The sequence below is a fragment of the Arachis hypogaea genome, chromosome 6, assembly GCF_003086295.3.
Source record: "Arachis hypogaea cultivar Tifrunner chromosome 6, arahy.Tifrunner.gnm2.J5K5, whole genome shotgun sequence".
Classification (NCBI taxonomy): Eukaryota; Viridiplantae; Streptophyta; class Magnoliopsida; order Fabales; family Fabaceae; genus Arachis; species Arachis hypogaea.
This window is the reverse complement of record NC_092041.1, coordinates 82,735,541-82,749,387: the sequence shown is the minus strand read 5'-3', so window position 1 is coordinate 82,749,387 and position 13,847 is coordinate 82,735,541. Positions and strand designations below refer to the sequence as shown.

General features: G+C 36.1%; 2 protein-coding genes across 3 annotated transcripts; one reads left to right on the top strand and one right to left on the bottom strand.

Annotated features, from left to right (window-relative positions):
• Positions 1 to 470: 470 nt before the first annotated feature.
• LOC112805660 (uncharacterized) lies at positions 471 to 2,158 on the bottom strand. The gene is made up of 4 exons (XM_025848011.1): positions 1,867 to 2,158; positions 1,190 to 1,783; positions 785 to 1,027; positions 471 to 706 (listed from the first exon to the last, which is right to left on the bottom strand). The coding sequence occupies exons 1-4, from the start codon at positions 2,156 to 2,158 to the stop codon at positions 471 to 473; spliced, it is 1,365 nt and encodes a 454-aa protein (XP_025703796.1).
• A 956-nt stretch (positions 2,159 to 3,114) lies between these two features.
• On the top strand, positions 3,115 to 11,880 carry LOC112696786 (4-alpha-glucanotransferase DPE2). Of its 2 annotated transcripts, none has more exons than XM_025749650.3 (23): positions 3,115 to 3,597; positions 3,946 to 4,327; positions 5,118 to 5,238; positions 5,346 to 5,404; positions 5,530 to 5,657; positions 5,775 to 5,901; positions 5,982 to 6,178; positions 6,558 to 6,636; positions 6,744 to 6,782; positions 7,441 to 7,560; positions 7,724 to 7,825; positions 7,932 to 8,015; positions 8,101 to 8,343; positions 8,443 to 8,568; positions 8,663 to 8,737; positions 8,879 to 8,950; positions 9,453 to 9,572; positions 9,981 to 10,078; positions 10,213 to 10,372; positions 10,473 to 10,571; positions 10,939 to 11,136; positions 11,257 to 11,350; positions 11,445 to 11,880. In XM_025749650.3, the coding sequence occupies exons 2-23, from the start codon at positions 3,983 to 3,985 to the stop codon at positions 11,636 to 11,638; spliced, it is 2,880 nt and encodes a 959-aa protein (XP_025605435.1). In that variant the 5' UTR covers positions 3,115 to 3,597; positions 3,946 to 3,982; the 3' UTR covers positions 11,639 to 11,880. The 2 variants fall into 2 exon arrangements, with proteins under 2 accessions (XP_025605435.1, XP_025605437.1); XM_025749652.3 differs by having other exon boundaries at positions 3,164 to 3,597; positions 3,913 to 4,327.
• The last annotated feature ends 1,967 nt before the right edge of the window (positions 11,881 to 13,847 follow it).

The window sequence follows — 13,847 nt, the reverse complement described above, 5'->3', positions numbered from 1 at the left end:
GGTGGACTTCGGTCTTTCCTTCGTCATGTGCCTCAATGTCCAGTAGGCGATCACCTTCGCTCCTTCGTATCTATCCCATGTAGATGTGTTACCCATCGGAACAAACTCGCTTCTGTATACCTTGAAAATTTTTGACATCTTGTACACATCGTGCACGTACACATCGTGCACGTACACTTGCCAATCGAGACGCTGGTTGGCGCAACATGCAAGCACGTGGCGACATGGAAGTCGCTCAACCTGGAAATGGCCACAGTCGCAGTGTCGTTGCGCAAGGTTGATAGTGTAAATGGTACCATCTTGCATTTCACGAACCTTAAACATCTCGTTGCGCCTGTCGAACCGGTTGACCACAACATTTTCTGCACGTCAGAATCATTCTTCAACTCTCTTCGTTGCGAATTCTGAATACGTGAATCCGTTGCGGAGACGCTCATGAGCCTCGGTACTCTTCTGAGTGAACAACTCATTCAGCCGATAGAAAGTTGACGGACCAGGGCAGTCACAGGAAGGTTGCTTGCACCCTTCAAGACAGAATTTATCCACTCTACCAAGTTTGTCGTCATATGTCCCCAACGATGACCACCATCGAATGCCAACACCCATCTCTCAACACCGATCTCATTGCACCATTGAGTATATGCCTCACCCCGCTCTTTAAGCCTTTGGTAGTTTTTGTTGTACTCCTGCTCTGTCCTAGAATAGCCTGTTGAACAAACCATTTAGTCATAAGCAGATGGCACAAATTTACTATGAATAGAACCATAACAACGAGTTAAAATACATGTGTTCACCACGAGTTTATGCAAATATGGAGCCTTGAACCTCCTTAAGAAGTTGGAGCCGATGTGCCTGATGCAGTACATGTGCCACGCCCTTGGTGGTGACCATGCACCGTTAGTGCGAGCTATTGCAGCGTCGATGGAAGTATGGCGGTCAGAAATAATACCCACACCATCAATGGTAACAACATATCTCCGCAAATTCGTCAGGAAAAACTCCCATGCGTCTGCCGTCTCGCCCTCGACTATGGCAAATGCAATAGGCACAATGTTTTGATTTCAATCTTGTACAACCTGTACCAGAAGTGCACCTTTATATTTTCCGTAAAGGTGCGTGCCATCAACTTGCACCAGTGGCTTGCAATGTCTAAATGCTACAATACATGGATAGAAGCTCCAAAAAATACGGTGCAGAACTCTTACACCTTGAACCTCCTCAGTCTCACGGTAAACGGGGAGCGTTTTGATTTGAACACGAGACCTTGGCATTTTAACCGTCATTGCTTTCAACCGTACTGGCAGAGTCTGGTAAGAAACTTCCCAATCACCAAAAACCTTGGCAACAACTTTCTGCTTTGCCAACCAAGTCTTGCGGTAACTGACAGTGTAGTTGAACCAAGATTGAACTTCTGCAATTACAGACTTCACCTTTATCGAGGGGTCTAATTCGACCAACGGCCTAATGGCATCTGCAATTGTGTCCGAGTCCAACTTGGCATGATCTTGTGATATCGTTCCAACGGTGCACATGTGCTTGCCATTGTATCTCCTGATCTCCCAACAAGTTTTCTTTCGAATCAAGCTAGCCCGGATAAGCCAATCGCACCCTACACCATACCCCTTACATTTCGCATAGAATGTCTGCGACTCAGACTCATACATAGTGTAATCAACTCCTCTAGAGATAGTGTAGCTTTTAATTGTAGATATCACCGACTCTCTCGAACCAAATTCCATTCCAACACTAAACTCGCCATCTTCTGCCGTAGCGTTGTCTTCACCTACGGCATGCGCACCACCATCAGTCAAACAAGGCAAATAAAATAAACATTGTAGGAAACTTTAGTTAATAATCATAACATACTCGTATTCGCATACTCAGGAAATTCTGGGTCATGCATGGCTTCGAGATCTAGAGTCCGCATAAAAGAGGGAACACTAAATGGGTGCTGGCTTACAATCGCATTTGCTTCAATTTGCACCTCTGGATTGCCTGCCAAGTCTCCGTTATCGACTTCATAGTTAGCTTCGAACTTCTCTTCACTGTCATTATTATCTTCTTCCCAATCTATATCCCCGAGCTCATCAACATTGACCTCCTCGCCGACCGCGCCCGACCCTGACTGCTGTTCAAACTCCACGTACAACTCTATCATCGGCACGTGAAATCAGGTTTGTTGATAAATACAGAACATCCGCTGCATACTGGCATTGTCAGTGATGGGCATTAATTGAAACTGTATTAACCCACCAAATACTTGCACAGGACTTTTGTATAAAAGGTTGCTCACCCTTTTCAAAATGTGGCTTTGAATGTTATTACAAAGCCCATTTTGAAACTCGACAAAGCTCATGGTACATGGAATAGCAAATGACGACGGATATTCACAAACAAAAGTCACTCCTTCATGTGTGTTTGGTATAACTTCACCGTTATAATATACTCGCAAATTTGCAATATTTTCCATAACTTCAACCTCACCTACTCCGATTTTTTTGACACACCTAATTGCCAAAAAAACTAAGAACTACAACATATGTATTCGAAAGAAGAGTATGATGAGTAGAATGGGAGTGAGGCCGTTTGGGCGAGAAATGCTTCGTATTTATAGGCAGGCCTCTTCATTAAAATATTTTTTCCTCAACAAACGCAACCTGCGTTTTTCATTTTTCAAAAAAATAATCTGACAACGCAAAAAACGCAGCCTGCGTTTTGCGTTTTCCAAAAAAAAAAGCCGACACTCAGCACAAAACGCCATCTGCGTTTTGTTATTACGGAAAAAAAAATTTAACCCATCACAAAACGCAGGCCGCGTTTGGATTAAAACAAATAAAAAAATTTGAAAAGTCTACAGAAAACAAAACGCAGCTCACGTTTGTTCCCTTTCTTGGAAAAAAAAAAAACAAAAATAGGCCAAAAGTAAAATGTATCTTACGTTTTACACCTCACATCGTAGTAGAAAAAAATTTGTCCATGCGTCCATTACATTAAACAATACCAAATTTTGTTCCATATAAAAAAAATGAGCCCAAAATTTAACCCTATAATTCATCATCCAAAAATCAAAAATTTTTTTTCAGATTAACACAATTATAAAATTTTTATTCAAGTATCACCATTAATTTTCAGCTGCAAGTATCAGCGCCCCAATAAAAAGTATGCGATCTTTCTGAATATCCTTGTGATCATTGCAGAAAAGAAAATTCACGAGGAACTAAAACTCTGCAGATTGTGAAAGCAACAATGATTGGACTTCACTCCATCCATTTCAGCCAAAATGTTATCGTATCATAAAAAATTAACAAAAATATCTCGCATACAAATCTCACACACACACTACTCCAATCATATAAAATATCAAATCTCACAGAGCCAGCATTTCTGAACCGTTGGCTGTCTCATTCATCTCAAATTGCACTTGAAACACTTTTAAATTAAAAAATATCTCTCCGTTTCCCCACATTTGCTCTCAGAATCAAACAAACTCCATTTTCACTCTACTTTTTTAATTTTATTTATTGTCATGTTCTCTTGAGAAGGCTTGCCGTGGTTGAAGAAAAGGTGAATTGAATTAGGCCCCTCTCTTTTTATCTGGTAAATTTCATCAACCCATTTCATTTTCAGAGTAAATATTAGATTTTTGATAAACTCATTTCATGTTATTCGGAGTTTCTCTGTCCGTGATACTTCAATTTTATTGAATTTTGGCCGAAGGGTGTTTGGTGTTTAATATAGTATCCGAGATCCATTATTTGTTTGCTTAGACAAACTGGAAGAATGTGTATGAAGAGTTTAGATGTGAAGTCAGAAATTGAAGCACTTTATTTTTTTTAAAAAAAAGGAATTTGAATTTTGCTTATACTTTGAGGGTTCCATGCATTTTATATTTCTCTGACCTTTCATCTACAGTTCTATACAGATAATCACACTTTTTTTGGCCAGATTTTGGATATTTTCTGTTAAATACATTTGAGAAGATATGGTGAATACTGGATTGCTTTCTGGAAGCAAATCAGTGAAGATTACCTTCCAGTTACCATATTTCACCCATTGGGGTCAGAGTTTGCTGGTGTGTGGTTCTGTGTCGGTGCTCGGTTCGTGGAATGTGAAGAAGGGTGTGCTGCTCACCCCCATTCATCAAGGGGCTGAGCTCATCTGGAGTGGCAGCATCACAGTGCCAAAAGGGTTCCAATGCCAATACCAATATTATGTGGTTGATGATAATAGAAATGTTCTGCGGTCTGAGATGGGGAAGAGGCGTGAATTGGTGCTCCCTGAAGGCATACAGAGTGGGCAGGAGATCGAGTTCCGTGATCTTTGGCAGGTGCTACCCGTATCTTTCCATTCTAAGGAATTCGTTGTAAAGTTGCTTTTTGTTGGTTTTGTGAGTTCAAATCTAGAGTGTTACTATTCTAATAAAATTCCCTAATAAAAAAAGAAGAATGTAGAGCCATCTAGTAGACCTTTTCGGTATTATACTTTATTTGACAATTGAAATACTGAAAGAATATACCCATACTAAAAATATGGTGCTTAAGCCTTATTCAGCATATTGTGCAGATTCTGTGATTTAAGTTGATATTTCTCAGTCACTTGGGATGAGCGAATTGTAGGTGCTAGTACCTAATCCGCAATCTTGTGCTAGTGACACTTTGTGTTGAGGTGGTTGTATCAAAAGATATTTAGCACATATTACTTTTTAAGCTGTCAATTTGCAGAAAATTATATGGTTTTTCTGTCACAAGGATAAATTAGTTACACTTTTTTTTGTGTTCTTTGTACTGTGTATATAATATAACACATTCTAATGCTTTTATACAACAAATATATGGTCTGTGATGTTGCTTCGCAGATTCATGGTCTTTTTTGTCTCTGTCATTTTGCTCAGTTTCACAGCAATACTTTAAATGGTGTAGACTTCAGCTTTTTTTTTTTTGGTTTTTTGTTCTCCATGCGGAAGCTACTCCTTGAAACTGTTTATTAAAAAAATTACTTCTAGAAGTTGAACTTAAATCTCTTCCCTGGTATAATTTAATAGATTTAGTTAAGATAAAAGCCTTCTTTTATATATATGTCTAGTTAAGGTCTTTTTCTTGTATTTTTATTAATTACAGACAGGCTCAGATGGTATCCCTTTCCGAAGTGCTTTTAGAGATGTTATTTTCCGGCAAAGCTGGGATCCGAGCAAAGAGGCAGCTGCCATAGAAGCCAACAATAGTAAATTTGAGCTGGAAGGTAGCTTTTTTCTCAGTCCATCCTTTTTGAGCTTAGGTTTTTTGTGTGTGTAAAGTGTGCGCTATTATTCTGCTGATAACTCATAAATTTTGACGTTTGATGACCAGCGGAATCCATAGTCATTCTGTTCAGGATAAACTGCCCAAGCATTGAGAAAGACACATCAGTGAGATCTTTTTATTCCTAAATGGCTAATGTTCTTATCTGCATGGACTCTTAATTCATAATCTTTTGGTTCTGCTCATAATCGGCACTTCTGATGAATTAGTGACCTCTCTTGAAATTTTGCAGATATGTGTGATTGGAAGCCATGAAAAGTTAGGGAAGTGGAAGCCTGAAAATGGATTAAAACTCAGATATTGTGGCAAATCCATGTGGCAAGCTGAATGTCTGATGAAAAGGAGTGATTTTCCAATAAGATATCCATTTTGAACATTTCATTATTTATTATACAATTAAAATCTTGCATTATTATTTCCACAAATTGCTACTATTATTCTCATCCTACCTTACATTCTTCCTTAGCTAAATTCCACGTATAGATATTGCAAATATGGTGGGGCTGGCAATGTTTCTATAGAGAATGGCCCGAATCGTGAAGTCTCCATTAGCTCCTCAAGGAGTGAGGCAAAATATATATGTCTTTCAGATAGCATGATGCGAGTAAGTTGGCAATAGTTTAATTTGTTGTTCTCTTATGTTTCTTTCTATTCATTTTATATATTTTTTTTTCCTGTCACCAGGAAACACCTTGGCGTGGTGCTGGTGTGGCGATCCCTATGTTTTCTGTTAGGTCGGAATGTGATCTCGGAGTTGGAGAGTTTCTTGATCTTAAATTACTAGTAGACTGGGCTGTAGCATCCGGATTTCATTTAGTTCAACTTTTACCTATCAATGACACATCAGTTCACAGGATGTGGTGGGATTCTTATCCATACAGGTATGACATACCATTATGTTCGAATCATAGTAGAGGTTGAACATGGATGGATACCTTGTATATAACCATGTATCTGTATTATAAAAGCATGGATTGTTTACTTTGCTTTATGCTGGAAATTTGGCAAAAAGAAAAATGGAAGCTTAATGTAGGGAATGAAAAATTTCAAACTGCCGTCTTTGATCTCCATACAACTTTGAAGTGGCATCTGCTTGACTTCTCAATTTATATGTTCTGTTTGATTTTAAATTTATATAATGTACAAACCACATGCATCATATTGAAATGTCTTTGAAATTAATTTTATCACATCTAAGATGGATGAAATATTTATTTTTGTGATTAAATGTTGTGATCTCACAATGTGCTTGTTTTTCAGTTCACTATCAGTATTTGCATTGCATCCATTGTACCTGCGAGTTCAGGCACTTTCTAAGAACATACCTAAGGAGATCAAGGTTATTTTTTGGAATTTCGTTCTCTATTGAATAGTAGTGAACTAGTGATAACTGATAACAACTTAAAAATGCTGATAATATAAATGCTTTGTTTTTCGGTTAAACAGGAAGAGATTGAGAAGGCAAAACAACAGTTGGATTTGAAGGTAATGCTATATAATATCTTTAATTATTTAAATTTATCTTGCTCCTGACACAGCCATTGGAATAGTTTACCATCACAGGAAAAACAATTCATCTCCCCACCTTGTGTCCTTCTTTTAAATTGTTGTTGTTTTATATACAACTTCATGTTCTGGGTGCATCCAAAATTCCAAATTGGCTTGTAGTTGCTGTTTTTCTGTTTTTTTTTTTTTAAATATTCTTTTTGGGTTTTATAAGTGATGATGTTGCCAAAGTCGTAAAAGCTAAACTATTCTCAGTATTCAATCTTACTTCGATCTCTTTTCCTTTCTTTTAAGACAGAAACAATGTTTCACCTATGGATGTATGTTTCAATTTTTGAAAATTCAATTTTCACAATTAATTGACCAAAAAATACTTATTAGATTCAATCCCTGGCTTGAATTAAGAGAAACTAATGGAGGAACCTTTTAGAGTAGAAAAGTAGAAACAGTTATGGATTTTCATCTTTTACTGTTACCTTAAACGTAATATGAACACTTTTGTAATTGACACATGCATTATTATTGATATGTTTTCTTTAATTATGTTAGTGCTTTCATTTACAATTTTTTATTTTTGCAACCATATTGTTGGATGACAGTTTTATTGCAGTTGATTAAGCCTTATGTGTCTGTGCAGGATGTTGATTATGAGGCGACAATGGCTGCTAAACTCTCAATTGCCAAGAAAATTTTCGACCTAGAGAAAGATGCGATACTTAACTCGAGTTCCTTTAAGGAGTTTTTTGCAGAGAACGAGGTCTTACCGCTGCATAATGCTACTGCTTTATATGTTTGCAAAAAGAGCTTTGATCTGTCTTATCTTTTTGTTTCTTCTACCAATTATTTTTCCTCCTTCACAGTGAAATTCCCATGGTCAATATTTATTTATTTATTTTATGTTCTGTTGTTCATGGTAATAGGGTTGGTTGAAACCCTATGCTGCCTTCTGTTTCCTGCGGGACTTTTTCGAGACATCAGATCGCACTCAATGGGGTTGTTTTGCTCATTATTCAGAAGATAAGGTACATTATCTTCTTTTCTTTTTTTTTTTATGATTTAAATTCCCACCTTAAGACTAACATAATCATAATCTTGATGAGAATTTATTCTGGTATCATATTTTTGTAGCTTGAGAAACTTGTATCAAAGGAAAGCTTGCATTATGAGATAATTTGCTTCCAATACTATATTCAATACCATCTACACTTACAAGTATGTTCAATCGAGCCCTATCATTCAAGTTTTTCTTCATAGCTGTCAAAACACTTGGCAAAAAGAATCTAACTCATTCCAACAGTTATCCGAAGCTGCAGAATATGCGAGAAAGAAGAGAGTGGTTCTAAAGGGAGATCTTCCTATTGGAGTTGATAGGAACAGTGTTGATACTTGGGTTTATCCAAATCTGTTCCGAATGAATACTTCCACGGGAGCACCTCCAGATTATTTTGATAAGAACGGCCAGAATTGGGGCTTTCCAACTTATAATTGGGAAGAAATGTCAAAAGACAACTATGGCTGGTGGCGAGCTCGCTTGACACAGGTTTTACATTTGAGTTCTTGTTCCTATGGTTAACATGAGAATAATCTCTGCAACTTAAGTGTTGAGGTTGAAGATTAATGTTGCTTATATCTTTGACAGATGGCAAAATATTTTACAGCTTATAGGATTGACCACATATTGGGATTCTTTCGAATCTGGGAGCTTCCGGATCATGCTGCCACTGGTTTAGTTGGAAAATTCCGACCATCTATTCCTCTAAGTCAGGTATACTGTGGTCAACACTTGCTGAAGTGCTCTAACTTTGAACGATTTTCGTTCAGTGTAGTCAAACTTATCATCTTTATTATATATATTTTAGGAGGAACTCGAAAGGGAGGGCATATGGGACTTTAATCGCCTGAGTCGTCCTTACATTAGGCAGGGACTCTTGCAGGTTAGTAGGCTACCTTGTACGCTAATTTTCGTTATGTTCAAATAATTCACCTTCCGGGTATCTGTTTGTTTTTCGTTGTAGGTCTAGTAAATTTGCTTCTTGTGGCAAGTTGTGCTATAATATTTTCATTTTCTTACTCAGCAAAAATTTGGAGCTGCTTGGGCCTTTGTTGCAACAACTTTTCTGAATGAATATGAGAAGAACTGCTATGAGGTGATCATAATTTTCTGTATAGATTCCTTTGTGTATGACCATCTCTCCTTAAAGATTAATTTGTTAGGAAAGTAATTATATAGAAATTGCACGTGCCTATGAGAATAGGGCCAACAAGAGTTTAGATCACATAAAGATACTCAGATTTGATATTGTTAATCCTACGTTAATGATATGATTAAAATAAGTTTCACATAATATTGCTTAAAAATATGGCCAAGTTAGCCTTTATAAATACTTGGTCATATGAAAGCAAGTGCAGCTGTGGGCATTGAATTGGTTATTTGTCAATGGGGCAAGAGGGAATTGAGTCAATTTAACTCGAAGGATTTGATGGCATCAATTTGAGAGATTTAGATATTTTATCATGTGTTGTTTAGAAATATGAAAAGCGTCCTTTTGAGGATTAAATTCTTTGTCAATTCTGTTGTGACCAATTTTTTATGTCAGAATGTTGAAGTGTCTTGCCCAAAAAGTGTTTACTATTTGTAAATGATTTTAGTTCAAGGAGGATTGCAACACAGAGAAAAAAGTTGTTTCCAAGCTAAAAAGTTGTGCTGAAAGTTCTCTCTTGTTAGAGAGTGAAGACAAACTGCGGCGCACCCTCTTTGATCTTTTACAGGTAGCAACGGCATAACAGATTTGCTTCCTTTTTGTAATTCGTCTCTCTCTTTCACTTTTCGATATTTACATTTAAATGATGCACTAATCAATATTAATATAATTTTGATTAAACTTGACCATGAAAAGGCACTTTAACAATTGGGGAACATATATGGTTTAGTTATTTTAAGAACCTCTTCAAATTCCACTGCAAGTGAAAACCTTACGATTTACTAGAATGACGTGGCACTCCGTTTTACCTATTTTGAAAAGTTTTACATTCCAGACAGTCACATATCAGAGTCTAAGTATTCAACTTTTAACATGGATTTTTTTGTTAATACATTTTGAATCTTTTTCTGTTTTATGATCTGTTTCATCTTGGTCACTCCTTAAAGTCCTTTCTGACCTGGCTTTTGGCTTGCAGAATATAGTTCTTATCCAAGATCCAGAGGATCCAAGAAAATTTTATCCTCGTTTCAACCTTGAGGATACTTCAAGCTTCAAGGATCTGGATGATAAAAGGTACCTCAGTTATTTGACACTGAAATAGAGTTATAGAACTGTTATTCAGTATCTAGTACAAAAATTCCGTTTGCAATTCGACTTCGTCTTGATATCATCTCACAAAGGCTCCTACTGCTTGATATGTAATACAGCAAGAATGTTCTCAAAAGATTATACTACGACTACTATTTCCATCGTCAAGAGAATCTTTGGAGGGAAAATGCGTTGAAGACCCTACCCGTCCTTCTGAACTCATCAGACATGCTGGCATGTGGAGAAGATTTGGGTCTTATTCCTTCTTGTGTCCATCCTGTATGTCTATTATGCTTTTTCATACTCTCTCTCTTGTATATATATGTTCTAACTTAAGCTAAAGATATTAAAGAGATTGTATCAAAATTTGTTGTTGTAGGTTATGCAAGAACTGGGATTGGTTGGGTTGCGGATTCAACGCATGCCCAATGAACCTGGTCTGGAGTTTGGTATTCCTTCCCAGTACAGCTACATGACAGTAATCTTTCTGCAATACTGATCATTCTTGATTTTTGTTGGCCTTGCCGGTTGAATTTTCATATTGGAAAGATTTTGATGTTGCTGTTTTCACATCTTCATGGTTGTGTATTTGTTTAGAAGCCTTTAAACTCATGTTATCTGTTTTGTGTTTTATTTAAACCTTACATTCAAACATGCTGAGCTTTGAATATCAGAGCATTAAATGTGTTGGCCTTTGGGAGGTTTATTAGTTTTGTGATTCAGAACGCCGGTCATACGGATTCGTTGTTGTATTATGCTTATGAGTCGAGTGTTTTGAAGAACTGGTATAGTTTTTGAAACCGGAGCAAAAAGTTCATTTGATTCTGAGTTATGGAAATGTGCAGGTATGCGCCCCGTCTTGTCACGACTGCTCCACCTTGCGTGCCTGGTGGGAAGAAGATGAAGATAGAAGACTGCGCTATTTCAAGAATGTGGTGGAGTCTGACGAGTTACCACCCGATCGATGCACTCCAGAAGTTGCACATTTTGTTATAAGGCAACATGTTGAAGCCCCATCAATGTTGGCAATTTTCCCTCTCCAGGTATTGTAACAGATTGTAAAACTCATGTTTAAAGAAGAACCTGAATGCTGAATTCCTCCATTTTAGTGTTTTTTTTTTTTTTTCTGTTCACTTCACAACCGCGTGCAATCCGGTCTGCAGGACTTGCTAGCATTAAAAGAAGAATATACTACACGCCCCGCGACAGAGGAGACAATCAATGACCCCACAAATCCGAAGCATTATTGGAGATACCGTATGTCTTGAGCTTTCTCTTAATTCTAATATGTTATTATCAAACTCATTTTCTGGAATATTATGATCTTATTCTGCTTGGAAACTGTTGTCAGGTGTACATGCCACGCTGGAATCTTTGAACAAGGATACTGAGCTCAAAACCATCATCAAAGATCTTGTTCGTTGGGGCGGAAGATCTTTCCCCCCGGATGAAACTGAAGTATCGTCATCATCAGCATCAGGATCCAACTCCGACAAGGAGCGGCTTGCCAGTTCCATGGAAAAGATCAGTCTTCCTTCCAAATAGAATAGAGTTCCACCAAAGGGTGCTCATGTTTATCTATTCCACGTCTCAATTTAAATTCATAATGTTACATAAACTGCATCAATAAAGAAAGCATAAGGATCCATCCACATGTTGGTGTGGTTCCGTTGTTTCCAGTTTTCTAATGGTATGTTTTCTTTGTAAAGAAAATAGAAAAAGAATGTCTAAACTCTAAACATATATGTGCTCATTAATTGTATCTATCATAAAAATCTTTTCAAGAATTTTTCATTTTCTGCAAATAATTTTTGCCCAAATAATCTTCCCAAAATAATCTAACCTAATTGGGATTGAAACATTTCTGCATCTTCTAGCGAAAATACACACAATTTTTCCAAAAATTTAATTCATCCTTCAAATGTAAGAAAATAAGTGCGATGAAATAAAAGAAAAAAAAATCCAAACAACCAAGCACCCTTCTCGAGTTATGCGTATGTTTTTAGGTTTATCGGTGAATGTTATAAAATGAGGATTATATTAGATAATTAATAATTTTTTTGAATAACATAAATAATCATTAATTAAATAAAAATATATTATATTTTTAAATATTTAAATTTTAATATTAAAATAATTATCTGTATATCTAATAAAATAAATATTTAATATATTTATTATTTATATTATTTTATACTTTTATCGTCTACCTATACCTTTTCATAAAATAATTGTGTACATTGTATTTTGTCGGAAATTAATTATAATATGGGATGGATATCACCTGTGATTAGCACGTATATGGACTATATAGGGGATTGAGAACGGTATAGTGTCAGCTTAGATATAATTGGACCGTTCGCTTTGAAGGAAAAGAAATCCGACAGTCCAATTGGGTGCATAAATTACACCGACTGATTTGAAGTTAAAGTCTCACTTTGATTTTTATTATTGCCAGTTACACTAATTTAGTACATAATTTTTCAGTTAATATAATTTGATCTTTTAAATTTTAAAAAAATCATTAATATAATTTTTTGTGTAGTTTTTGTCAATAGAGCACAACGACATAAATAATATAGCTCAAATTTTATCATGTTAGATATATTAAAATAACATCGTATGTATTTTGATACTAAATAAGACATTAAACGATGAAGTGATCAAATAGTAGGGTATAACATTTTAGTATTGTTCAAATTATCAAACGACGTCATTTAATACATTCTTTAGCGTCAAAACGCATACGACGTCATTTTAACGTGCCTAACGTGGCAAGGCTCGAGCCACGTCACTAATGGCGTTGAGCTCTAGTGACAGAAAATACATGAAGGACTATATTAATGTACTTTTTTAAATCTAAGGATCATATTGTAACAATTGAGAAGTCAATGACTAAATAAGTGTAACTCACCAATCTCAAAGACTAAAGTGGAGTTTAACTCCTTTGATTTGTTGGTACAGACCGCGTATCGCACGTGCAGCAATGGTGAAGCAGAGAACGTTGCTTAACATTGCTTAAACGGTGCAAGGCTTGAGCCACGTCACTAACGGCATTAAGCTCGAGTGACAGAAAATACATCAAGAATTACATTGGTGTAATTTTTTAAATCTGAGGATCAGATTGTAACAATTGAGAAGTCAATGACTAAATCAATGTAACTCACCAATCTCAAAGATCAAAATGGAGTTTAACTCCTTTGATTTGTTGACACAGATCGCGTATCGCACGTGCAACAATGGTGAAGCGGAAAACGTTGCTTAACATTGCTTAAATCATCGGCTCCTCTCTTTTGTCTCTTGTATTACTTTTGTGTGTTGTGTGTTGTTGTAGTCCAATTAGAAGAAGAGACTAGTTGAGGGTTGAGAGTATAAGTGATTTTTTTTTTTTTGAAAAAAAGGAGATGTCTGTAATAAAGAAAGATGTTGATAATTTATTTCAATCATCCTAATTATTTAAATTTTATTTTATATTTTTATTATTTAGTTACAATAATTTTAGTACTAATGTCTTTTTTTTTTTGAACAAGTAGTACTAATGTCATTTCTTAATAATGTTTATACTATTTAAACGAAAGTGTTATAGTGTGTAATGTGTTATAATGTTTTTGTTATTTTGTTTGGGTAGTTTTATTAATTATCATGGTTTTGAAAATTGGATTGGACTGGTCAGTCCGATTGGTTCAACTGTTAATCGGACATCTTTACAGTTTGGTTCAACTTATAAAATTGCTAACTATAAAACTATCTGAAA

Bases quoted from the DNA above. Each gene is read 5' to 3' on its own strand.
- LOC112805660 (XM_025848011.1), bottom strand. From the start codon at position 2,158: ATGATAGAGTTGTACGTGGAGTTTGAACAGCAGTCAGGGTCGGGCGCG. The intron at 1,784-1,866 runs GTATGTTATGAT...CGCATGCCGTAG, and splicing joins TCCTGAGTATGCGAATACGA to GTGAAGACAACGCTACGGCA. The intron at 707-784 runs GTATTTTAACTC...TTTGTTCAACAG, and splicing joins TAAACTCGTGGTGAACACAT to GCTATTCTAGGACAGAGCAG.
- LOC112696786 (XM_025749650.3), top strand. From the start codon at position 3,983: ATGGTGAATACTGGATTGCTTTCTGGAAGCAAATCAGTGAAGATTACC. The intron at 6,783-7,440 runs GTAATGCTATAT...GTGTCTGTGCAG, and splicing joins AACAACAGTTGGATTTGAAG to GATGTTGATTATGAGGCGAC. The intron at 8,738-8,878 runs GTTAGTAGGCTA...TTTCTTACTCAG, and splicing joins TTAGGCAGGGACTCTTGCAG to CAAAAATTTGGAGCTGCTTG.